The sequence below is a fragment of the Trachypithecus francoisi genome, unplaced genomic scaffold, assembly GCF_009764315.1.
Source record: "Trachypithecus francoisi isolate TF-2019V2 unplaced genomic scaffold, Tfra_2.0 Lachesis_group3, whole genome shotgun sequence".
NCBI classification, from domain to species: domain Eukaryota; kingdom Metazoa; phylum Chordata; class Mammalia; order Primates; family Cercopithecidae; genus Trachypithecus; species Trachypithecus francoisi.
In genome coordinates this window covers 153,311,245-153,337,843 of record NW_022681468.1, presented here as the reverse complement: position 1 = coordinate 153,337,843, position 26,599 = coordinate 153,311,245, and the positions used below count along the sequence as shown (strand labels likewise).

General features: G+C 45.0%; 1 protein-coding gene across 12 annotated transcripts in view; it reads right to left on the bottom strand.

Annotated features, from left to right (window-relative positions):
- MEIS2 (Meis homeobox 2) overlaps positions 1-13,936 on the bottom strand; it is a 216,471-nt gene extending 202,535 nt beyond the window's left edge. For 4 of the 12 annotated variants that reach the window (XM_033190634.1, XM_033190630.1, XM_033190636.1 and 1 more), the window contains exons 1-6: positions 11,986-13,116; positions 10,499-10,731; positions 8,827-8,968; positions 8,099-8,149; positions 7,081-7,131; positions 6,141-6,290 (exon numbers count right to left, since the gene is read on the bottom strand). In XM_033190634.1, coding sequence (XP_033046525.1) covers positions 6,141-6,290; positions 7,081-7,131; positions 8,099-8,149; positions 8,827-8,968; positions 10,499-10,731; positions 11,986-11,997 — 639 coding nt within the window. In that variant the 5' untranslated portion in view covers positions 11,998-13,116. The other 8 variants (XM_033190635.1, XM_033190631.1, XM_033190637.1 and 5 more) reach the window with 5 other exon arrangements.
- Positions 13,937-26,599: the final 12,663 nt, after the last annotated feature.

The window sequence follows — 26,599 nt, the reverse complement described above, 5'->3', positions numbered from 1 at the left end:
CTATTTGCTGGGCTACAGACTCACAGCTGATAATGCAAGTTGTAATTAATATAAAAGCAGGAGACAATATGGGCAGAGCTTGTAGTAGTGGGGCCACAGGAGAGCGCTCTGCTGCTCTACTCTGTCTCTCATTTACACAGAGCTTTCCCTAGAAAACACAATTCTGCCAGTGTTTTCTCCCTTGAAAGTTAAAAAAAAGAAATTGATTTAGCACCATTACTGAATTTTGCTAAATCCAGAAAAGAGCATAGAGAGGACAGGCGTCTCTGGGCATAGGAAGCAAATCATACGTGTGCCTCTCTTGTTGAAGTTGCAGATACACTGCAATGGTAACAATTTTAAACCATTATGGCATTTCCATGAGGGACCTACCTATAAGAGAATACTTAATGAGTCTTGGTGAACTGGTGTTATTTCCCTATTTAAATGATTCCACATGGCACATGGTTCTTCCATGGGGCCAGTGGGGTAAAATGTATAAAGGGTTTGTAAATAAATACAAAACTGAATGGAGAAGTAAAATGTATGAGGATTCAAGGATAAAAGCAAAGGCCATGCCACATACAAGTTCTACCTAAAATAATCTGAAACTCATTTTAGATCCCAAATGAATGAAAAGGCAATGCAATGGACATGGTATAGGAAAGAAAACATTAGATTGGAATTAAGACTCTGGCATGCCACCTCTCACCAGTCAGGTGAACTTAAGCAAGTGATGTACCTCATTTCTGTGGGGCTCATTTCCTTTATCTCTTTAAAATTAATAAGTTAGACCGGATAACCTCTAGAACTTACAAAACTATATCACATCAAGAGAGAAATTACATGTAAACCTGGAAAATACAATAAAGTAACTCAGGATATGTGCTCATAGGTAGAGAGTAATAGTAAACACACATGAAGATATTTTAATCAGTAAATGAAGCATGTACAACTAATTTGACTCGATATATTTAAACAACAAAGGGAAGATATACTTGTATCAACATACATAATTAAATTACTTATTTCCTATGACTTTATAATGGTTTAACTCCTAATTAACATTATGTAAAAATTATTTTTAAAAATAAGACAAGGACTCCTATCTTGGGGTACTGAAGTCTACGAAAGTTAAAAATGTTAATTGTATGGTTTGAACAAATGTTGGAATTTCAACTACGGTACTGTAAAGTTGACATAAGAAGTCAGGAGACCTATGTGTGCTTTCAGAACCTGGACTCACTCTTTAAAAATGTAAATAAAGCTGGGGTCCTCCCTCACCTCCCCACTTCTACCTCTCTATTAAGCTTTGGGATTAATATGTAAGCAACTCTCACAGAAGTGTCAAGTACCCTTTGCAAATGATTTCTCCATTTAATCGAGCGACTTTTAGAGAAGACAGAAATGTCTTGTATTGTTGGCATAATGCCATATTATAAAATGCCTCTTATAACTTTGAACTGTGTTGGGATGTTCCATAGCACATTTAGTATTTAAAAAAGAAAATGAATTAATGCCAATTAAAAAAAAATCTGATAGTGAATGTCTATGTGGTTGTCAAGTACAACCTTTGTTTAATTTCATCTCATCACAGTCACACTGAAAACATACTCCAATTGCACAATCTAAATGATTCAAATAGTATAATTATTCTTAATGGGAAATTAAGAAAGCTATCAACCACCAGAAACTACGCAGCAGCAACACAACAGAAAACCCATGCCCCCAGCCATGTTTCCTTGAGTTGGTGGACAGAGCTCTGAATAGAACTTTATCGGAATAGGCCCCAGAGGCTTTGAATAGCATACCATCAGGTCTCACCTTACACTAAAACATAAGAAACTGGCAAATAAAATAAAGCATTCATATTATTACTATTATTGTCACATTTCATTATTTCCCCCTTGATATTCTATAGAACAAACACTTGAACCTATCCCACCCCTCACTGTCACTTCCCTCTAAGTTTTCAGGTAGTAATTGAATTTATCTAGAGTCACTTGCCCATATTCTGTCAGAAATAAGATTCTGGAGCGTCTCCTCTCTGACCTAACCCATTTGAAACAAACAAACAAACTGTGTGAACATAAACTTGATATATTCAGAGATGCAAAAGAAAACACCAGAATATCTTCATTTAAATTACAGTTTTCAACATATAAATTAAAATAATTTTTCTTTACTTAGTGATGTTAGTAGAGCCAGGCAATTTTAAGGTATCTGCTATTAACTGTTAACAGACATAATTGTATTTTCTTCCCTCTACTTAATTCTTTCAAAGAAATTAAAAATGTAGCTCTTTATGACCATTAACTAGGAATAACAATATAATTATATAACTGTATGCACTTCAAGCAAATAGAGCTTAGCTCAGAGACTATACTTCAAGCAAGTAGATTTCATTTGTCTGAACTTGATCTAAAGATATGTAATATCTTTACATGTCAATGTGAGGATATATTTTCTTTGTACTAGGTCTAAACACTTGATCTAAAATTGTGTAAAATAGATAATTTGAGTATCACCTGTTATTCAGAAACTCCACAGACTAGAAAAAGCTGGTCATTTCACAGCAGTTTTCAATGGAAACTTCTTTAAAAATTGTTTTCTAGACATATTTATTTTAAATATGATAAATTTGAATGTCTAGGAAACTAACATGAATGCAGCTGGAAAACAGAGCTCTATTTCTTTTGACTATTATATATTTTTTCTCCCCAGTATTTCAAAAAATATTGTAATAGCTCTTTCCTACCTATAAATATTATTATTATGTTATAGTAAAAGACAAAATACATTATAATATTAAAAACATAAGCATGCCTTATGAATTTACTAAATACAACAAAATTATAGTCAATATTGCATTTATTATTTTCTATTTAATTCCAAACTTCCTCTTATCATTACACCCATCATATGTAAGTGCTAATAATAAATGAACAAATTCAGTAACCTCATTGAATGTAAGGAATGGAAAGCAAGAATATTATGGTTGTCTTCTTTTAATGCATCTATGTTATATCAAATTATTTATATAACTTTATGAAATGTGAAATTGACATGATTTACTAATAACATATAAAACTTATTCTTACGTCTGCCAATAGAGTCGCTTTGAAGATATTTATATTCATTACTTTATTTACATTTTCAAATTCCTTTAAATAATACTGAAACTATATTGGTACCTAATATTTTGCTTCTGATGCATTTCTCTCTGCTTTTCTCTCTCTCTTTGCACGTTCCTTCCTTAAACACGCACACGCACGCGTACGCACACACACACAATGAAGCTGGATACCACTTAATAAAACTAGAGGTGTATGTGTTTTGGCGGTGTCAAACAGCTGTCACAAACTGTCACCTCCACAAGAGAAACCTTGGCACACAACAAATTAAACTACACTTCTTTTTTAGCTGTCATTATTCATAGCCAATAAGTTGAAATGCTCTCAGCATTTCATGTGCAAATAAAACCATGAGGAAGCTCAGTAGATCAGAATAGTGGGCCAACAGATAAAACAAGAAAACAACGCGCTGTCTGGGCCTTTCTGAAGTAGCTCATCATCACCCCTGCACCAGTGTTCACCAAATGAGATCCAGCCTGGGGCAATGTATTAAATATGCATATCAAAGCAAATGAAAAATAAACCTGAAGATTCAAATTGGGCACATTTACATGCTGAAAATGTCCCACTCGCACCACTTTTCAGGTAGTGGTTCTCTGTTATTTTTACTTTGTGTTTGGCTAGGGGTTGAAGGAAGGCAACTTTGTAGAAGAGGCTGAAAAGCATAAGAGGATTTGCTTTAAAAGGGGAAGCCTGGACATGAATACAATCAATACACCTATGGTACAAAAGTCTCAAAAATGGTGAAAACTTCTCCAAGGTTTTCTCTCATGTCCCTGCATAAAACACAAGTCTGTGGCAAATCTCTCCATTTTCCACTTGGTGTGCTGGTGGAACAAATTATTGCTTCCTTTCAAAACAAATAGCAGGGGGCTAAAGTAAAAATGTTATAGTTCAGATCTCTAGGAAATACAAGGCTTTAAATTATGACACCCAATGAGGTGGCAAGCCCTCATGGGTTCAAAATAAATCAGTTGTCATATTTACTTGACTGGGGCCTGAAAGGAGAGCAACAAATGTTACAGTTGACTCTTTTATCCAAAGATGATGATTGATAAATTATTAAAGCACTATCCTCTTAGGTACAACTTCCTTCTTGAGTGGATATTTAAACATTACAATAGTCTCATAAATTGATATTGTCTATCAGCCAATACTTTAAACAGCCTATTTTATCTTATCTTTTCTATGTAAACATCAACATGGTCTAGCTCTACACATCCACTGGAAAAACAGTTGCCAAGAAACTGTTTTCGAAAACTAAGTAGTCGGTACTCCTAGAGATATCATGAGAAAAGCTTTTGGCTCCAAGAACTGTGAACCTCTCATTTTACAAACTATGTAAATAGACCCCTCCCCATTCTCCCAATAATGTGAATAAATAAAAATTTACCAACAGAAAACAATGAAAATAAACACATAAAAAAACAACAAAGATAAATATTTCTTAGGTAGTGTCACGCCTCATGGACCACAACACACTGTAGAGTCTCAGATCAGCAAATATACTTTCCATAACCACTGCTGCATCCTTTGGATTTCATTAGATTCACTCGATCTACAAAGGAGGTCACCAAAGATTCCCTCACCATGATGGAAAAAGGTAAGGGTAAAGAGATAGGAATAGGAGCCTTCAACTCCATAGTGTTTATTCTGTCACAGAACTGGATATCCCAGACTGACGTTTTCTTTTCTAGACTTTTTCTAACTTTTGTTCTTAGGCTGACTTCCCATACAAGTGCAAAGGTTAATTATGAAAATCTATGACTGCATATTTTCAAAACTTTTGTTTGGAGCAGAGGAGAGAAGAACCTCATAGAAGGTATATACTAAGGCATCCCATTTCATTTCTCCTAACAGTCAGGAATTGGGATGGGAGGTAGGAACAAAGCACCTTCAAGCCTTAATGCCTGTTCAACTCACACGGAGTGTTAAATTAATATTTCGGCCACAAAGTTATTAAACTACAGCTTATATCATTTAGGCTGTGAGTTCAACTGAATGTAATCTATAGACACCCTGTCCCCCATTTCCAGGCTTGAGTTCCTATAAATACAACTGCTGTTCACACCCACTCTTTAACCTCGCCACTCTTGCCTTTCCTACCAGCTGCAATCTTTCTTCTCTTTGCTTCTTTTTCAAATTTTCAGTCTCACTACATATGCTTTTTTTTTTTTCTTTTTCTTTTTTTTTAGCATCAGACTCACTAGATTGGTTCCAAAATAGGATTAGAAACAGAGAGAATAGAAAGAAATCTCCTTTCCTGGCCTGACACACACAGTCACTTCTTACTATACTCTCCATCCTCATTCACCAACTGTTAAAGTGTTAAAATTCAACCACTAACCTATGTTTACTCAATCATAATTCCCTTCAGCTTTTTGTAATACATTGTTAATAATTGGTTCATCAAGGTGACTGTCTTTTAGTATGAAGATGCTTTGGGCCTTTCGTAATAAGTCCATATTCTGACAATAAGTTTCTATAGAGCAAAAGCCCTGAGAATTGGAATGTATTTGCTCACCCCTTTTCTTTCGAATGCAGTGCAAAATTGCCAATAATTCTCAGAACTGTCATCTCTGTGAGATACGAGGAAATTAGCACTCACTCCCCAATTCTCTTTCCTTCAGTCCTTTCACTCCAGACCAGTCCAGCTAACCGTCTTGCTTCGTTCTATCCCTGCTGCACTGATCACACAAAATTAAGAAAGCAGAAGACACAGTGGTGACTATATCAAACAGAATTTGCTAACACCCAAGTCACCAAATCCAGAAAACTTTACACATTAAGACCACAAATCACTCTATCAACTCTCTGGTTTTTTGGCTCTCAACATAAATAGGAGGGGGTCCAGGAAAGGAGAAATGAAAATGAAGGGTATGGCAGAGACAGCAAGAAAGAGAAGACCCAAAAGAGATCAAGTCATTTAAAAAGAAAACTAAATCAGTGGAGCTAGATGTTAAAACAAGTTTACAATAATGCTTTGCCCGGTGGCCTTAAAAGATTGTCAAAGCCTAGCAGACTTACATGGTCAGCGAGATTTGTGGAGGAGCCTGAAAGTTCTTCATGATCTGACTTGGAGCTGCCGTCTCTTTCATCAATGACGAGGTCGATGGGCATTTTCCCCTTCAAACAGCTAATGTATCGGTGGCAGAAGTTATCGCACAGTTCGTGGACCTAGAACGAAGGTCATGGTGGAGAGTTCAGCTCATGTTGTTGTTGTTTTGTTCCATTTTTAGAAAGGAAAAATACCAGGTTGTAAGGTTACATTTGGAAAGAGCAACAGCGTGATGTCTTCCAAACTAACTCTAATTAAAGGGTGTAATAGTTGAAGGCAAGGAAACAATAGAGTAATTGTTGCAGCAGATATTATTCTCCAGAGACTTCTCTGAGCAACAAGTTACAATAGAGAGAGAAAGAAATAGGACTGGAAATAACTGGGTTCAGACTGGGAGTCCAGGGAATTAAATCTGATTCGATAATAACATCAAAACATTACCACATTGAAACTGGGGAGTGCATGAACGTTTGTGATTTTATAAGCTAGGGGTTCTGTATGTTTCTAGGGGAAAGTAATTGAGCTGCAGAGCAATGTAAAGACACCCAGTGAGGATGATTCACTCTGCCTGCACCTAATGCAAACCCAGGGCCGAGGGTGAGCTGAGCTAATAAAGATGCAAGCAGGCTGAGTGTCCAGTAACATAAATGGTTTGCTGCATTTCAAAATAATCCTGAATGCCTCAGGGGAATATTGGGGAGGAGGAGGCTATTTTAAAGGCAAGCCTGTCCTGATTCACCCACCCTCTGAGCCCCTGTGTTGAGAAGCCAGTTGAAGGATGGACATGGTTACATGCTCAAAATCTCCAGGTGCCCAATCCCTCATACTAGAGGTTTGTTAAAAACATCCCAACTCAACTAGGAGAGGGAAGCGGTTTAATCAACACCGGGAGTGTTATTTCCTGCTTACCTTTTCTAACTCCAAAAGATGAAACCTTAGTACTTGTATTGCTTGTATCATCTGAAAGCAAAGTTCAGGGAATGGAGTTAGAGCTGTGTGACTCTGAGGTCCTGTCTTGGGGTTGGGAGTGGGGTGACGATGGTGGTGAGAAAATTGGGCTGGGGAGAAGAAACGGGCAGGCGGCCAGGAAAAACTTAAAGATCAAGAAAATAGTCAGAAAAATCAAGTGATTACTGATCATCTCTGCCTCATTGGCCACGGGGTAGGAATCTGACTCAACCTGAGCATGAGCATTAATATCTTTCCCCCTGATGTTCACTGTGCTATTTGTAAGGCCTGCTTTCCTCGGGCCAGGCCTTTTTTCTCCTTTTAGTCCTCTTTAAACATCCCCTCCCTCGACCTCAGGACAATTAAAAAAAAAAAAAAAAGGTCGCTTCTCAGGATAGAAAAAGCTTTTTAGAACAGCATACCCAGCGAAATCCTTCCTCACTAAAGAAGGAAATACTCAAGATGAATGCTGAGGCAGGGCCTTTGAAAGCGGATTTAAGTACTTTTAATATTGAAATCGTGCAAATTAGCAAAAGAATCGCACCTAAAAGTGGCCTGCGCTGGCCTGCCCCTCACCGCCCCCCAGCCCCCACCCCCAGCCCGCCCTCAGCAGTGCCAGCGGTTACATCCTTCGGGTTAGCCGCCCGGGGCTCGGCCGCCTGCCCCAGCAAACAGAGGAAATAACTCACTTCTCGCAGTTTACTCCTGGGGCCGAGACCTGGGAAACATCCCCTGCTCGCGCTCTCGGCGCTTGGTCTCCCGTTTTGGCCTCCCTGGGCTTCGCTCCCCACCACGTTCATCCTGCTCCTCGCTCGCCAGCTCCCGTGCGGGGGCTCTAAGCTGCTCCCTTCCTCCCTCTCTCCCTAGAGCTCCAAAAGAGGGTTCTGTTCCAACTCCCCAGAGCTCCAACAGAAAGTGGGTGCTTCTGGGCATGGGAGAGGGCAAAGGCTGGGGAAAAACAAGGAACAGAGAGCCTTACCAAATTGTCCAGCTCTGGATTTGAGGAAAAAAGTGGCTTTTCGGCGCGAACCTGTAAGAAACAGAAAGTCAGCTTGAGCGGTCACCCCATTTAAAATAAGAAAACTGAAATGTGAGAATGGGGACGGTGGAAGGGCAATGTTGGAGAAGAGGAAAGGGGCTTTGGCAAAATACAAGAAAAAACTGGTGCCTTAAATTAGTGGGGTCGCTGAAGAAGAATCAGGGCATTCTGGTCCTGACCCCATTAAGGGGGAGCTGGTATCACTAAGCTGTAACCAGCAACTCAGGGTCGTTCTCAGGGCCCCGAGTATCCCCTTATCCAGCCATCCAAGAGGCTGTGGCTCTCCTTTGCTGCCTGGGACCGCTCGGAGAGGCGCCCAGCTTCCTTGCCTCCCGGGCACTACCGGGTCCCTCACAGCCCCTCTCCCCAATTCTTGTTCAAGTAGCTGGAGGCGGGGAAAAAGGCCAAGCCCCAGATTAGGAGCAGGTCAACTTTAATTCGAGGGTCGAGACCCCGTATTCCTGCTGGGGGGGAAAACAAACACCCATATTTATCTCCACTTCCAATTCGCCCCCAGGCTCAGGGATGGGGAGGAGGCATAGAGAGCGGACTGGGCCAGTGGAACAGATCGGGTGTCCCTGGCCTTTCCTCCTTTCAAGTAAAGCTCCGAGGAAAGGGGAGGGGTAGTGAGGGACTGCCCGAAGATGAGTGGATCAAGAAGGCTGGACCTGCTTGGCGAAGACCGCGATGTCCTCGTTGAAGGAGTCGGAGGAGCAGACGTCTCCGCCGGCCACTCCAGGTTCCCGCGGAGTGCAGGTCGCCAGCTCGCACTTCTCAAAGACCAGAGCTAACAGAGGAAACAACGGGTGCCTAACGGGCAGCGCCACGCAGAGACACACACACAGAGACGGGGTGCAGAGGGGAAGGAGCAAGAACTGTAATCAACAAGTTTGGAGGGTGTGGAGTCCTTCTTTAATACAACAGGCACGCAACACACTTTACAACCCTTCCTCCATCAGCCGAGCCTAAGCCAGAAACAGAAAGGGAAAAGGGCCTGGTCCTCTCCCGCAGCTCAGAAGTCCCTCAGATCTGGCCAGAGAAGCCCTCGACCACTGCAGCCCAACAAATAAAAACAGCCTCAGTTGGAACGTAATGAAACATCGGAGACGCTCAGGCAGTCTGGAGCCCTGAGTCGATTCTGATCTACTCCCCACACTACGGAGGCCGCCGAACCAACCCCCGAGACCCAGCCCTGATCTCCCAATAAAGGAACACTGCTTGAAATAAAAAAAAATAGTTTTAACTCTGCATTTTAATGGGCATTTCAGACAAGGCCGAAGGCTTCACCTACAGACACACGGGAGTGACATTTCCTAAATGCAAGAGAATGCTCTTCTAATCTCTCCACCCCCTTGCCTTATAAACTTGTTTGCTCCACTTGTACTAAAGCCCCAGTGTGGGGGCTGAAATAATAGGAAGGTTACACGCTGTAGAGCTTCCTTCCAAAGACCACATTTCTCCCAGCGTTACAGGAGACAAAAATAAATAAATCGCCTTTAAAAACTTGCAAGTGTGCGTGCGCGTATGCCCTTTGTGTTCCTCCGGGCGGCTTAGCCACACTTCGGGATGCTTGCGGCCTCTGGCTTGGGGCTCAGTTGCTGTTTACCCACTGTCCCCTCCCCTCGGCATCCCGTCGCTTTTCCCACCTACCCTCAGCCGGAAGAGCCCGTGTGGTACACGTTAGGATCCTGCATCCCACCCCTCGCCAAGTGCTCTCAGAATATAAAATAATTTCCAGCCATCTTCCTTACTCCCCCTAAGAGCGGCTCCAAGCAAGCAACAGTCCCTTCCACCTCGCTGCACTTCAAGGTCTGCCCCCTTTATTTACAGAGAATTAAGAAGTGGGTGATTAGGACTTCCTGGCCGACAGAAGCAGCCCTGATCCCAGCTCAAGCTGCTTTTAGTGACTCCCAGACCCTCAATAGGAAACAGACGAAAAAAATAACTTAAAAAAACCCAAAGTTGCTCCTCATCGGCAGGAAACTTTCTCCTTCGTCAAGGCCTCTGTTAGGGAGCCTGAAACGAGCAGCCCCGCGTCCTTCAGCCAGGAATCCTGTCCTCGGGGAGAAGGCCCCGGCAGGATTCTGGGGACTCAGTCACTCCAGGCTGTGGCGTCCGGAGTGGCCGGGCTGTGGGAGTGAAGGAGGCTAGTTCTTCGGGTCTTTGACTCCAGGGGCAGAAGAGCAGGCCCCCTCCACGGTCCTTTCCCAAGGCAAGCGGCGCCTGCCCCCCACCATGCAGAAATAACTCCCCACTTAGTGGTCCACCCTCCCACCCCTACAGAGACACACACTCACTCACACTCACACACAGTAAGCTGGGTCCGGGGGGTCGGTTTACCCATAGATCGCGTCCTTGTCCCGCTTCAAGGCGTCGTTGACAGCGGATCCCATGCTGGCCGGCATGACATTGGGGTGCGGGGCGTGTGCGCCGTAGTGCTGTGTGGCGTGGAGCGGCGGCCCGTGGTTCAGGTGGTGAACCGGAGGGATCGGCCGTGGTGCGTGAGGGTCTCCGTACATGGAAGCGGGAACCCCTACTCCGTCCATCCCGCCGTAATGGGGTAGCTCATCGTACTGTCAGAGCCCGGGAAGAGGGAGGGGGCGCAGGAGGTGAGGGAGAACAGAGGAGGGGGGTGGAAAGGGAAAAAGAGCAGAGAGAAGAGGGTGAACAGAAAAGAGGGGAAGGGATAAAGATGAGAGAGAGGAGAGAGGGAGGGAGAGAGGTAAGAGAGAGGAGAGGAGGAGGAGGGAGGGAGAGAGAGAGACAGAAAGAGAGAGAGAGAGAGAGAGGAGAGGAGAGAGAATAAAAATAAAAACAAAGTCAGAAAGGAGAAAAGTACCGAGCACAAGTTGAGCACACAGAAACCAAACCAGCCAAAACAACGAAGTTAAAAGTTGTGAGGAAAAAATGTTATTAAATTTAAAAATGAAAAAGCATGAACCAAGAGCAACGTTTAGAGAAGGAAGAGGAGGCGGCGAGGCCGGGGATTTGAGGGGGCGCCGGGAGGCCCCGCTCCCGCCGGAGGCAACAGAATCGTAGCGAGCCAAGGGAGGGAGAAGTGGAGTTAGTGTGAGGAGGAAACCCCGGATCCCACCCCTAACCCCCCTTCGCCTCCTCCGAGGATCCAATAAATCAAAAGGCGAAATGAAACAAAATAAAGAGAAGAAAAACGCTAATAATCAGCACGAGAACGCCGAGGACGAGGAAAGACTAGGGCCAGTGCCTCCCCGGGGGCAGGGAGCGGAGGGTGGGAGGGGGAATAACGTGAAAGTTACCAGAAACATTATTTAGCCGCGGATTCCCTGCGTCCTTGTCAATTTCAGAGACAAAACAAGCAGCCCAGGCTAGTAGTCTAGGCGGCGGCGCAGCGGCTGCGGCAGCGCGGCCCCAGCGGCGGCCCCGGCGGCGGCTCCTACGCAGCCCGTGCCCGCCCCGAGCCGCGCGAGCAGCGGCGGCAGCGGCGCAGCAGCGGCAGCAGGAGAACCGGGGGAATCGCGCTGCTGGGGTAAAAGCTGGAGCGAGGCGAAAGCGTGTAACGATTGCACACGCACACACACACCACTCACACGCACTCGCCGCCCGCCCGCTCGCACAGCGCTGGAACACGCGCGCCCAGACACGCACACACGCACGCACACACACTCGCACACACGCAGAGGCACGGGAGGGAAAGAAGCCGATGAATAATTTTGCTATTTTTTAAAATACTGGCCGCCACCATCAAGCAGCGAGCAGCAGCAGAAGCGTTGAAGGGAGAGGAGGCATCGGGACAGGCCCCTCTTAGGAGAGGATTTATATCTAGGTAAGTGTTGGAGATTTAAACCTACCCTTTGCGCCATCAGTCTGCGCTCCAATAAACTCCTGGATGTGTCGTATATTTAATATCCCAGTCCGGATAAGAAAGTGATCTAGGCTGAAGATTCCTTTTTTTTTTTTTCCAAACCAAAGAGACTTCTCCCAATTCTCCAATATGTTATTTTTTAGGGGGGAAAAAAAGCCCAGGCAAGACAACGAAGAGTTTTTTTTTTTTTTCTGTGATATTTCTTCTTTTTCTCTTTTTTCCTCTTCTTCCTCCTCCTCCTCCTGATCTTCCTCCTCCTCCTCCACCACCTCCTCCTCCCCCCTCCCCTCCTTCTCCTCTTCGGTCCTCCTTTCCCCCTCTTTCTCTTCTCTTCCCCTCAGTTGGAAAAAAAAAAAAAGAAAGAAAAGAAAAAGAAGAAAAAGAAGAAAAAAATTGTCAAGCCCCCGAACTGAAGGTTACGAGCGGCCCGTCAGCAGCCCACATGCAACCGAACTGTCGTGTTTCATGGCTTTTTGCCACTCCAGCTGTCAATCAAAGCCCGGAATGTCAAGGTAGTGAATGAATGATGGTTGATGATGATGAAGAGGAGGAATCTTTCAGACCCGTTTTTTTTCTTCCAGTAAAACTCCGCGAGGGGTTTCTGCTTCTTGAATTTTTTCCTCCCCCCCTCCCCCCTTTTTTAGCTTTGCCCCCGCGGTATCTATAATACGATCCTCTCTCTTTAAAGTATTGTTCAAAGAAAGCAGTGAGAAAAATCAAGAAAAAAAAAGGAATAGTTTGCAAAAATTGGACTTCCTCCCCCCCTTTCCTGGTAGGTATTTTGTCTCTCCCTCTCTCTCTTTCTCGCTCGCTCGCTCGCTCTCACTCGCGCTCGCTCTCTCGCGCTCGCTCTCTCTCGCTCTCTTTCTCTCTCTGGGAGATGAGTGAGTGTCAGTAGGTGTTGGCAGGTTGGCTGCTGCCTGGCTTATTGAAGAGCCTCAGTTTGGCGGCGCGGGTCGGCGGCGGGAGAACGAAATGACGGAACCCGGAAGTCGTGGTGGCCATAGCCCGTCGTACGGCGGAGACACATCCCGGGAGTGGGGAGCGGGAGCGAGGAGGAGCGCGCCGCGCGGAGCCTCTGATATGCAACGAGTGCGATCGGACAGCCCCGGCTGGGGGGGCGGGGGAGGCGGGGGGCGGGAGGGGGAGGGGAGGCTCGAGTCGGGCGGACCCGAGCAAATCAGCGAGCCTGCTCCTCCACGGGGCTGGGGGACGGCGGGGGGGAGGAAGGGGAGAGTGTGTGTGTGTGTGAGTGTGTGTGTGTGCGTGCGCGTGTGTGTGTTGTGCGCGCGCGCGAACAGGGAGAGAGGGAGAGGGGGAGAGAGAGAGAAGAGGACAGGGAGAGCGCAGAGAGGAAAACTGCAGAAAACCACAGGGAAAGTACGGTACCACCTCAGATCTTTTCATTTTTTTTTTTTTTTTTTCCGAAAACTTACTTCTAGTTCATTTTCCCATCACTCCCGGCTCCTGCCTAACTGGGTCTTGTCGGAGACGTTTGGCATGGCGCTCTAGCTTTTGTTCCTTTTAATTCCGCGGCCTCCCTCTCCTCTGCCCGCCGATTACAGCACCCCGAAGGCCTCCTGCTAACGTCCAAGGGCAGCAAGCTCTGCAGACGGTACCATTGCCGGGCTAAATTTTTTATTAAGTGGCACTTTCTTTTCTGCGCAGATCCAGCAACCTTGTCAATACTCATTTTTTTTCCAGGAACAGAAGAGACCAGCTTAACTCAGAGCACACTCCCTCCCAGCGGTGCGGACAAGTGGCCCCCCCGAGAGTCTTTGGGGGCCGCGGCGGAATCGGGAGGGAGGAAGTGAAGAGAGAGTCATTTGGGTCCGAAGTAACCAAGGGCATGTGTGTGTGTGTGTATGTGTGCGCGCGTGCGCGCGCGCGACGAGTGTGCGTCTCCAAAGTGGATCTTACTCAGAGCTGGGAAGCACAGGAGGGAAAGAGGGGGAGAAAGAAGTTGCCGGGCGAGGAGGAGTGGCCGGCGCTCACAGCCCAGCTTTGTTGTGGTCGCCCGAGGCGCAGCGGCGGGCCGCGGTAACGCCTGCTAATGGCTGTGTTAATTACACAGGGGCGATTTCGCGGGGTCAGGAAGATGGGGCCAGCTCCGAAAGAACTTTTCCAAAAAGGAAAAGGAAAGGAAAGGAACTACCCCACACCGTTTGGGTGGAAACTAGTTGTTGTCGGTGCCTGGTCCTCCCTGGCCCAAGCTGCACCAGGCTTCACCTCTGCGCCGCTGGCTTCCCGGCGGCCGCGCGTCAATCACTACGAGCCCGGAGTTGGGGGCGGAGCCACGGTCACCCCGCGCGATCCGCGCTGCCTAGCAGCCCCCGCCGCGCCTCGGCACCTTGTGGCGCGGCCGGGCCGGGACAGGCGCTGGAAGCGCGCCCTGTCCCCAACTTCTCGCTCTCGCTCTCCGAGTGCCTGGCCCAGAGAGTGGAAAACGGACTGTTGTTCTCCCACAGCCGCATCCCTCCCCAACTTGGAACCCATTCTGGGAAGTGGAGAGTAGAGTGTCTTCCGCGCGCCGCGTCTATCCGACTTTCCCGCGGAGGGAGGGTGGGGTGGGGAAGGTTGATTAGAGAGAATAAAGTACTGTGTGTGCGTGTGTGTGCGGTGTGTGTGTGTGTGTGAGAGAGAGACAGAAAGCGGGGAGGAGGGCGGTGGGAGGGCTCTTGTTTTTGGCCCCCTTTCCATTTTCCCTGCTTCACTGTAAGCTTTCGAGCAACAGAAACTAGGCTAAGATTGCAGACTGCAGAGACTCCAAGCGGAGTCGGAGAAATTTGGCCTCGTTTTAATAGGGCTGAGGAATGAACTCGGGAGGTCAATAAAGCCCTCCAAAAATGATGAATGATTGAGCACCTGTGATGATGATAGTGATTACCAGAGCAATTAAACAGTTTGATTAAATGAGCCATCATAACAATGATGTCTGCGGGAAATCGGCCCTCACATATAAAGAAAGATAGTGCGAAGGGGCTGGCAGAGGCGCTGATAGCGCGACGCCAGGGAGAGGGGCTGCGGGCCGCGAGGTTTCTGCCCAGTGGCCCGAGCAGGGACGGCCGGACTCACGGAGCTTCAGGGAGGAGAGTGTAGCCCAGGTTTTCAGCCACTCTTTTTGCCCGGCTTCAAGCCTGCTAGAGCCGACGGGTAGGAAATCTGAAGGTTGGGGGGAGGGTACTTCCTCCACGTATTCTTTTTTTTTTCCTAGAAGAACTCCAAGATTAAAAGTATCCTTCTTATTTGTTGCTGAGTTGCTCGTCGACATTTAAGAGAAGGTGAGTAAAAAAGAAAAGAAGATGAAAGAGAAAAGAAAAAGTTGGTCTCCAGAATTTTATTTCAATCGACAGTTACGCGAATTCAGTTTAGCCGGGACCGGGAGGTTTGAGAGGGCGGCGGGGTGGGGAGGGGAAAAAACCACCGTCTGCTCTCGCCGCGGAGCGTTTTCGACTTTGCAAAGCTGTTAATGTTGGTGGGTCCAAGTTCCCGGTGCAGCGCCGCTGGCTGAGAAGTTTGTATTCAGTTTTTACTCTTCTAATTATTCTTAAATTAAATTTAGGAATTTAAGTTTATCGTCGCCAATAGGATTATTGTTGTTTCAAATGTCTTGTTCAATAAGTGCCAGTTACGTTTCTTTTTAAAGGAGACTCCTCAGTGTCCTTGATAAACCTTTTTTGTAAAGATCAACTTCATGCGGAACTTCTGCCTTGCAGGGTTTAAACATTCAACATTGCTACCTTCTGTTTCTTTTTCTGTTTTTACAGTGATACTGTAAAGTGAGTTAGCATCTCTATAGCTTTCATTTAGAAAAACTTAAGTCGCATTTCTAGAAAAACGTTCCTTCCCTGGCAGTGTGAGTAAACACAATTCAGACAGATTGATGATTTCTATATTTTTTCTTTCTTTCTTTTCTTTTTCTTTTTTTCTGAGACGGAATCTCGCCGTGTCGCCCAGGCTGCAGTGCAGTGGCGCGATCTCGGCTCACTGCAACCTCCGCCTCCCGGATTCAAGCGATTCTCCTGCCTCAGCCTCTTGAGTAGCTGGGATTACAGGCGCGCGCCACCACGCCTGGCTAATTTTTTGTGTCTTTAGTAGATACGGGGGTTTCACCATGTTGGCCAGGCTGGTCTCGAACTCTTGACCGCCTCGGCCTCTCAAAGTGCTCGAATTACAGGCGTGAGCCATCACACCCGGCCGATTTCTATATTTTCAAACAATCGTAAACTAATAATGAGTTGATTATCCGGTGATAATCTTGGGTTTTACAAAAAAAGAAAAGTTTAAACTTTCTTTTCGTGTGTCTTCATCAGATGCAGAAGGCATTTTTAACCTTAACGCCTTTCTCTCTTTTTCATATTCTTAACTTCTTTTGCATTTTATTGAATACATTAAAGCAAACAACAGGGACAATATGGTTAGGTGTAGGAGGGAGAGAGAAATACGACATTTTAAGATATTGTCAAAAAATCATATTTCACTTCAACGACTTTTAGTTTAAAAAGTGTGAGAGTGTTAAAAGTGCATTCCTACTGGAGGAAATCTGTCTTTTAAAAATTTACCAGTTGTCTCAGGGGAGAACCCAGAATTTCTTTGAACGAAAGAGATCTTACTTACCTAGTTGCATGTCACTTATGAAACTGTTAGTTTAAAATAGAAGTCCTAGTGTAGTGGATTACACACGAGGAGATCAAGTTGGAGTCGATTCAAGGTATTGGTTCTTGGTCAGTCTGATGAATTCAAAAGACTGTTACCTTTAATCAGCGACTTGCTGGTGTTTTATTAATAGAGCTGAAAAAAGCTCATCTAACATTTAAGAATTTCCTGGTTTCCCCCATCCCCAATTTTCCAGTCCAATAGAAGCGATTCCAAAGGAGTAGAGTACCCGCACTTTCTGATTTCCATCCTGGTGGCATTTCGCTAATGCCCCATTGTCAGCGTTGGCACTCCCACCCAGGCTTCCAGGCTCATCTGCTCTCCCACATTTGGGGTGAAAGGAAAGTAGGTGGGGCAGGCCCGGGAGACAGGCACGAAATGGGGGTCGCAGGAGGTGGCACACACCTCCGTCAACAGTCAGCTCCTTCTGCCCAGGCTGGAAATGGTTTTAACAGGCGGTAAAATTTCATCTTGCGGTGTCAAATTGGGGTCATTTTGGGGTTAGAGTTCTCAGTGTCCGAGAGGAGCTGTCCAGCTGCGTGGGGACTCATTAACTGCAAAAGATCTGTTTCAGGAAAAACAATTCAAAGACAATCAGAAGGCTAAAGACCCTCTACAGATCGCATTTTACAAGTGCCCCGGAACAAATATGGATGGTGAAACCTATTTCTTCAGAATCCCAAATCAGCTACTTAGCTCTGGAGTGGGGGTGGGGGTACTGCATAAAAAAGAGGTGAAAAGGAGGGGACCAAGTGGGTGGGGACCAATGGAAGGGGGAATCGGGCCTCTCAAATTTAAGAGTCTGTTTTTAATCACCTCTTTCTTATTGAAGCAACCCCAAGACTTCTGAAAACTGCTACTTTTCTATTTTTCCTTTTCTTTTTTGAGCCAACATGGAATGCCATTATAGGTAACATTTAAGATTTAAAAGGAATAATTGAATTCCACTATAGTCCCTTAATTTGAAGGCCATTGGCTTTATGGGGGGGTGTTTAATTTGAACCAAGCATTTATGAACCCAGACTCTAGGTGACTGCCCACACTCCTTAAGGAGCTTGTGTAGCTGTTTCTTTTTCTTTTTCTTGAAAGTTATAGATTCTCAGCACAGATAACTTCAAATTCCTCAGAACTGTGAAGTCCGAAGTGTTAATCTGTGTATTAAAATTGCCACGTTTAAATCCTTTTTGTCTTCTTACAACAGTTAGAACAATTGACATCTTGCTACAGAAGCAAATAAATCCACCCTTAATCTTATTTGTAACTTTATTTAATGTTTTAATTTGGAATATTTTAAAGCAGATCTTTAAAAACTGTGTAAGGTTAATTTTTATTCCGGGAGGGAAGTTCTATTTACTGGTTTTGAAAAAAAGACATGAATTATTACTTTGATTTTCAAAAATTCCTTCAGGTAAAAGGAAAATTCAGGTTTAAAAAGAGAAACTAGCTATGTGAAATGCCAGGGATTTTAAGATAAAACCAAGTCAATACTTAAAGTATCATTTGAAAGAAGTTTTATTTCTCACATTACTGAACTCAGCAAGTAAAAGTGATCAAAGATATGTTATTCTCTCTCCATCTCTCTCTATCTCTGGACTCCACCTCTGTCACTAGGTCTTCTCATTCTATCCCCAGCACTTCTCTTTGGGTTCTGAATGGCACAGTGATTTTTTTTTTTTTTTTTTTTGTAGTCTAGTTATTTTCTCCAAGCTTCTCAGAGTATTTCTAAATCGTTATTCAAGGAGTTTGATTTCAGCCCTGCAGAAACAGCCCTGAGCCCAGCATCCCTGGGACAAAGGCAGAAGGGGCTATCTTCTGCCCAAGACCTGCTGGCTGACAGTTGGAATTTTTGATACATATTTTATTTGGTGTTTCCAATAACGTGTTTGTCTCTCCTTCTCCACCCCTTGCAGCCATCTATTACTTTTAAAACATCCCTTCTCCATATACATCGGCTCATCCTTGTGAACTGTTCTTGACCTTCACAGCAGTGTAGCCAGCAGCTCTCAAAGTTAGCCTAGAAATAATTCCACTGGCTTCCTTACCTGTTAACTTTACTCACTCTTCCTAGCTGGGATCAACAGAGGGAAGGGGACTTTTTTGTTTCCTTTTGTTGTTGCTGTTGTTGTTGCTGTTGGTGGTGGTGGTGGTGGTGGTGGTGGTGGTGGTGGTGGTGGTGGTTTTTGGTCCTTTGGTCCTTTTCCCACTTAAGCTTTCTATAATAATTTGTTCTCTGCCTCCTCCCATTAATAAGGTTTAAGCACCCCACAATTTATTTTTTAAATAAAATGGAGTAAAATTATTATAACTTTTTTCGCCTTTTCCCCTTTTCTTCTTATTTCTCCCAATTTTAGCTGCTTCACCATCTCACAGAAAGGATTTCAATAAATAGCCCTCTAGCGCTATCTGGCGGGGCTCCAAACACTGCGTACGCTTGTTCTCACTGTTTCTTCCTCCTTCCTGCGCGCTCTTCTTTCTTCTCTTTCTTCCTCTCTCCTTCTTTTTCTTTCGTCTCTTTCGCTCGATTGTTTTTCTCTTTTTTCTGTCCTCCTGCGGCCTCTTGTCTAGTTCCCTACCCCTACTTCCAGCGCAGGCGGCTTGGAAAGCCCCGGCCAGAGACTAGTAACCCTTGCAACTGGGAGATGCTCTGGCGACGGAGCTCTCTTCGGATCCCTCCTCCCGCTAACCCAACGCGGATCACACACATCCTTTGCCTTTGATTCGCACCTTAAAGTTGCTTAGCGTGCTGCTTAAGTCCCAGCGTCTCAGCTGGCGGTGGTTTGGAGGGGCTTAAAACTGCATTCGTGAAGTTTGGAGGAAAGAAATCAGACACTGGAATTCAGGGCTAGTGGAGCCCAGCTCAGTTTTAGATCAGAAGGCCGAGTCTGAGTGCGCGACTGAGGAAGGGTTTGGGCTTCACGGGGGAGGTGTGGGGCTGGGGGGAACAGCATGGCTCGGCGCCTAGCCTGCGAGAGGGAGTCGGAGTGGGGGTGCGAGCAGTCCTCCACCGCCTCCGCCCGATCCGTACTTCACAATGGACTGCTCGAGTTTGTATCCTAGGCCTGTCCAGGATTGTTTATTCCTTCACTTAATCAGCTTTATCTCTTTTCCTCCTCCCCCCGCCTCCACCAAATTTGGAGAGGAGTGGGAAAGAACTGGAAAACTCACAGGGCAAAGAGAGAGAGCCAACAGACAGACTGAGGGAGGAGGCACGCCTGGGATGCAATACCCAACAGTCTCCTCCCTCCTTTTCTGCAATTGCAGGTCATTGTCTTTCTTATTTGTGGCTTTTTTTTTCCTTCGGTAGCCTGTAAACAATCAACACCGTGTAGGGAGGTCAGAGGCGATGGGACTGTGGGAGAGATTCGACCCAGACTAGGTGGTTTAGATTTGGACCGGGCTGTATCTATACTTTATTAAAATTCTCATGTGGGCGCGAGCGCTCTCTCCCTCTCTCTCCCTCTCTCTCTCTCTCTCTCTCTCTCTCTCTCTCTCTCTCACACACACACACACACCACACACACACACACACACACACACACACCCCAAGAGAAATTTCCAATCTTTGAGCAAATCTCTTCCATCTAGTCCTTGAAACAGGAAAGGACATGGGACGTGAAGGAGAGTTATGATTGAATTTTCTAAAATTTAGTTTTGACATTGCAAAGTAAAAGTGAGGACTGTATTCCCAATACAGACCCAGAAGGTGGCTATTTCTGGTGAGGGGACCCCAGCCTGTGGCGTCCATGATCAAGCAGACAAAGACCCCTTCCTAAATCTGAAGTCACACCCCCACCCGTGGCAAAAATGGAATACAAGGGAGGGGAAGGATGGCACAATAGTGGGTTCTGTTTTCCAAGAACTGCCCCCCACCTCCAATGCGGAAGGAAAAAAGCACAGTTCGGGTGTAATTAATTGGGGACTGTTATTAGGTCATCATTAGCCAAGGTACAAATAATTGCAGCACATTTTTACTTAAAATTGACCAGCCCCAGAGTGATAGATCGATTTGGAGTATAAAAATGATGTATCAAAACATCAATGTCGATTATTTGAAATATTGTAGTCGAATTTTTTTTATTGCTTCATCGGTTAAGTGTCTGAAAGTGCAGTGTTCAAACATATATTTATGTTGTCAATACTGTCAGAACTGTCAGTTTTACTATACCGGATTTGTACTATATTTCAAATATGCTCATTTACATAAAATGCCCACCCTAGGATTCCCCCCCTACACCCACCCCATCTCTGGAAAATCCGTGTCAGTTTCTTCAAAGGATTCAGCAATCTTTGCCTAAGCTAAAGTGTGCACTACCTCTTTTACTCAATTTTCCACATCGGATTACATGTCTTTTTCACCATCTCTAACTTTCAAAGAGATCCTTCTTCCTTTCTCCCCAACTCTGCCTACTCTAACCTCTTCTTCAAAATAGTACTGAAGCACTTGGAAAGCTTCGAATTTAAATATCCACATCCCAGCTCCAAATATACCATTGGAGTACAAAAAGGGAAAGACCGGACTTGAGTGTACTTGGCCGCACTCGGGTAAACCAGGCTCCACCAGGCAGACATTCTCATACCGTCAGGGTCCATCATCAAATTACCTGGCAGATTGAAATCTTCCAGGGAAAATGAATTTGGAAATATAAACACCTTTTCTTTCTTTTTACTTAAAAGCCTCGATGGTAGAAAAAGAAATAATACTTATAAATGATCGGCACGTTTTAACTTTAAAAGCTTTTGAACTCAAGCGAAAGACACAAGTTGGAAACCGAATTGACAGTTTTAATTCTACCCATTTTCACCTGGCACATCCGCTCAGAGGCAATCATTTACTTTATGGGGTGTGGAGGGGAAAAGCGAATAGAAAGCTAGAATCCACTGAAGTCCCTGTCCTAAAAATCTCAGAGAAATTAAAGACTTATTGCAACACAAACATTCCATTGCTCCATACTCTCGGTCCAGATGAACTGAAACATCCACATTCTCCCCAATTTTATGCTTTTTATTTATTTTTTTCAGAGTTTGACAGGAAAGATATCCAAGTCTGAAAGGGAAGACAGGGCCACTTCTGGGCTAGCTGTGAGGATGTGTGTTCATTTCCATAACACGGAGGCACTTTCTGTAAACCTTTTGATGTATTTAAATAAGTCTATTTGGACATTTAAAGAAGCTACACATGCAAACATAGCTTGGCTTTTTGCCGTCAATCCCAGCATTAAAAAACAATTCATAGACTGAGAAGCTTTTTCATACCCATCCTTCTCTCAAATAAATAAATAAATAAAACTGCAAACCAAAGAAAGTTTCCAGCATGCATCTGTATGTCTTCATGTGCGAGTTTATAAACAACTTCCAGTCAGTACTTGGGTGTTAGCTCCCTCCTGCCATACACCCCAAGGCAGAGGCATCGAGGGATCGCCCCCAGAGAACTGTGTTTACTTAGCTTTTTTTAAAAAAAAATCTCGCCACCATGTATGACAAGTGTTACTTCAAGAAATTCATCAGCCTTCTACAGATACTTCCAGTTTTCCTGTAATGATCTGCAGAAGAGAACTGCCATCACTTTCTCACATCCCAAGGTGTTACAGGAACTCAGAGAGAGGGGAGAGTGGCTGAAACGCTTAATTACCGGAGGCGAAGGAGGGGCGCGCGGGGGACCGAAGGAGAGGGGAGTGAAGAAGGAAGGTCCTTTACCAGGCTTATACCTGGAGAAAGCTTTGAGTCGCTTCTCTGCGAATATTTGGAAAAGGTATGGTTGCTTTTTTTAAAATGCCTTTAGGGCAAAGTGATACCCTTGTGTAATAATTAACTCAGACAATAAAAATAATTGGAAAATCAGTTGGAATTTCTGAGTTTTTAATTACGTTTAATTTCGTACTAAGCCGTAAAATTACGAATGCCCCTCAGTTAAACACTCTTCTCTTGTAAAGCGTTTAACAACAATTATTCCTTAATCAGTGTGAATGTGAGTCACAAATGGTGCTTTTCCACATCAAAGAGACGTCCTTCCACGTTACCTTTTAGTCATAAGTAAGAGGATTAATTCCTATAATTAGAGGGATAAATATGTGCATAAATATATCTCTCACCCTCTCCTTAAAAAACAAAACAAAACACTTTCACTCTGTGTGATACGTGGCCGGCTATGGTAGGATAAGTGTTTTTAATTGTCTGCCTCTGCCCGGCATCCCTTTGCTTACGGGTGACTGGAACGGAGGAGACGCCGCGCGAAGCTCAGGGCCCCAGAGGGACACATGCACAGAGACGCACCCACGGGTCAGGCAGGAGACGCAGAGTTCGGGGGCCCGGGACTCCACCAATTCCAGTGCGATCTTCCCCAGACAATAATAACCCACTTCCCACCTTGCCTCTGCCCAGCGCAGCAAGAGAGTTGTCTCCCAGTCGGTCCGCTTGTCCGGAAGAGCGGGGTCCCTGCCCTAAGCTCCAGCTCCAGGTTGACTCTTCAGGCTACAAATAAAAATTAAGCGTGACCTTTTAAAACTCCTGTGTGAATATCTCATTTACCTAATGACTTTATGTCACCTAGGAAGAAGGTCAATTTCCTCTTAACCTTTTCCCCGCTGCTGCAGTAAGCATTCTTCCCTAATCAATGGTGGCTGGAATAATCAATTCCCATTTTATGATCGCTGACAAACTCAATCTCAGGGCGGGGTGTGAGAGCGCAGGGGGGAGCTGGCTCGGGCCAGGACAGAGGTCTCTGTGCGTACGCCCAGCTCCGCCCGGCGCCAAGGGAAGCCGCTCTCTCTTCCGTCGAGTTCTGAGACCTTGGCAAACTTCCCTCCCCCAACCGCCGGCGTGACTTCTGAGTTGTCACTAATCCGAACCTGATATTCACCAGAGCTCCTTCGGTCACCGACAACGCTCCCCGCTGCTGCCGCGGCCTCCCTCCAGCCCGCCCTCCTCGGCGTGTTTTCATTTCAAAGTCTGCGGGCAGGGATTGCCCCGACCCAGTGTGTGCGTGCGTGTGTGTGTGCGTGGTTTCATTTACATTTTAAAAATCATTGTTGCCTTCTTCAGCGTGGATCTCAGCACTTTCCCTGTGTCTCAGGCCGACTAACTTTGCATAAACAAAACAACCACCGACGCTCATAGTGGGTGAAATCCTGTGGGGAAATGAAGGCAACCTGATGGAGTTCGATCTCGATCTCGATCTCTCTCGATCTCTCTCTCTCTCTCTCTCTCTCTCTCTCTCTCTCTCTCCTCTCTCTCTCTCCCCCCCACCTTTCTTCCTCTTCTCTTCTTCCTCCACTCCTCCCTCCACCCCAAATTCAGCTATCCTAAACTTTATCAGATACCACTTCCTCCCCTTTTTAAATTCTTCAGACCTGCCCCAGTCTGGGGAAATTACTGGGCAAATTACTAGATCAGAGCTATTTTGAAAGCTAATTTGGGGTAAACTCACTGTTTCTTATATTTGCAGGGTTTAAATATGAGCCGCTCTCTGGTTCTAATCTCTCATAAAGTAGAAATTGATTTTACACATGCAGGCCCTATTTAAAGGAGGGAGGATCTCAACACTGGTTCACCACGGGTCACTGCAAACTTTTCCCCCTTATTCCACCCTAATCCCGTTTTCACTCACTACCAAGACACTGAAGCCACTGATGATTAAAGCAATCTCAAAAGTCTTGCTTAGCTAGGGTTCAATGGCAGGAAAATCATTTCCTCAAAAAAAGAAGTTCTGTAGCCAGGTTTTTGAAGATTTCCTATGAAGAGTCAATCTCTCAATACTGTATTGCCCAGTTAGTTAAAAGGGAACCCCAAACTGAACTTTCTCCCCTGAGAATGCTCTCTCAGGCCTGCCTTGCCTATGGGGATAATCTTTAAAAAGGTAATCAAACCATTCCCTTTCTTTATTCACAGATCCTCATGACTTGTAGGCAGACATTCTGCTAAAATCGGAAAGTTTTCCAAATAATCAAAAACAAACATGTAACTCTTCCACTTTCTATCCTTCACTCTGGTGTAAAAAGCAAACAAACAAAAAGGGCCTTTGAGTTCGAGGTGAGGGATATCTGGGCCACGTTATTCATTGTACACCCATGAAAGCCTCCTACATCCTGTTGGTAATGAAGATGGCAAATCATGGCACTTGCCTGAAACTTTCAGGTTCCATTCTTGCGTTGGGCCTGAAGGTGCTAGAGTGTGAAAGGCAGTGAGAACATGCCAGGTTCAGGACCTGACCTGGAACAGGAGCACTGAGTTCTCAGTGTTGTCATTTTCCTCTTTCTTCACACCAGGAAGTACTTTTGCAACTCACACTGAGTGAGATTCGAGATTTAAATGGGTGTCGAAGGTTGGTCCAGCCCTGAGTCACAGTTTATAACACCCTGGCTTTCAGAAGATTTGCTTCATGTTCCCAACAACTGAGTTACAGACCATCTTAGACTACAACCTGTTTGTAGTCCAAAAAGTGCTTGTACAGGAACAGTTTCCCATTACTAAGAGTACTGAGTGGGTTTTTTTATCTCTATTTGACAGAGGAGCAGACAGATTGGGGATGGGCCCCTTGACCTCAGATAATTACTTCAGTCATCCCTCTTCAGCAAATTTAATTCTCACACAAAGAGTAATTAACAACCTCTGACTAGTCACTCCATGAGAATTTCCTTTCCTTTTCTTGTCTTAAGGACCCTCACAGGAATATTGAAGAATATGTTTAATAGTAGTTTTTAGTTTCACTGCATTTAAACATTTTGCATTCTGCTCACTTCTTCCATAGTCTACTGGAACACATTTAACAGAGTCTTGGGCCGTATTCTAACTCCAGCACATGAAATTGGAAAATCCAGTCATCAATTGACTGCCCTCCCTACTCCCCACCCTGACCTCAAGCAAAGCTATTCACTAGACAACTCTTTGTCAATGGAAAATTCCTTAAGTTTGCTTAATGAGGAGAGCATGTCACAAGAAAGAAAAGATTTTAATAGTAAAAAATGCTATTCTCTCCTTTTGACTGCCTAACAACTTTTTCTCTATGAGTGTCTCGTTCAGGGTTACAAACCAAAATTACATGTCAGGATACAAGCCACAGTATTGGAACAGGAAGAATGAGCACACAGGCCACTAGCTTTTCAAAGGCGACTGAGGTCTCTGCAAGGCTCATGTCCTAAATGGAGAGACATCTTATTCAAACATCTCTAAGGGAGAGGGTTGAATCAGATCACCTCTGAGGCTGTTTTTAACCCTAGAAAGACAAAAAAGGACTCCAAGGGCTAAAAAGCCATCAGGAGCTCAGGCTCTGGAGTCTGACAGGAAGGGGCTGAATACTAGATCCAGCCTGTGCTGACTGTGAACTCTTAGTAGTCACCTAACCCCTCTAAACCCCAGTAACCTCATGCATAAAATCCGCACAACAATAGTTGATATTACTGGACACGTTTGTCAGCCTCTTCAGGTCCACTATTTATTTTCCTCCTCCTGGTTTGTGCCCTAAAGGCTGGTATCGATGGTTTTAGAATGGCCCTTGTTTCCTCTTGGGCTTGCCTAGATTGGGTAGAGCGAGGTCTGGATGCTGATTCCCAGGGTTCCTGAGGGCTGGCTGCATTCCAGCCACAGCTCAAGCAGTCCTCTTCCCACAGTTCCGTTTCTGGATTTAGGTAACCATGTCCTTCTCCAGTACTAGCCTTGGGGCACTGCACTGTCCCTCGTGGTTTCCTAACACCCTACTCACACCTTTTTAATAAAGTTCCTTTATTAAGCTCTCCTCAAATTACCCAATTTGATGTGTACCATCTGTTTCCTGCTGGACCTTGACTGATACACCTTATAAACGTGTTTAGAGGATTAAAATTAAATGAGATAATGCTTGTAAAGCACATAGTGCAGTTCTTTGCATATAGTAAAAGCTTAATAAATAGGGCTTTTAGTTATTTTTACAATTATCATCTTGTGCAACCCTTTCATTTTATACAGGAGAAAAT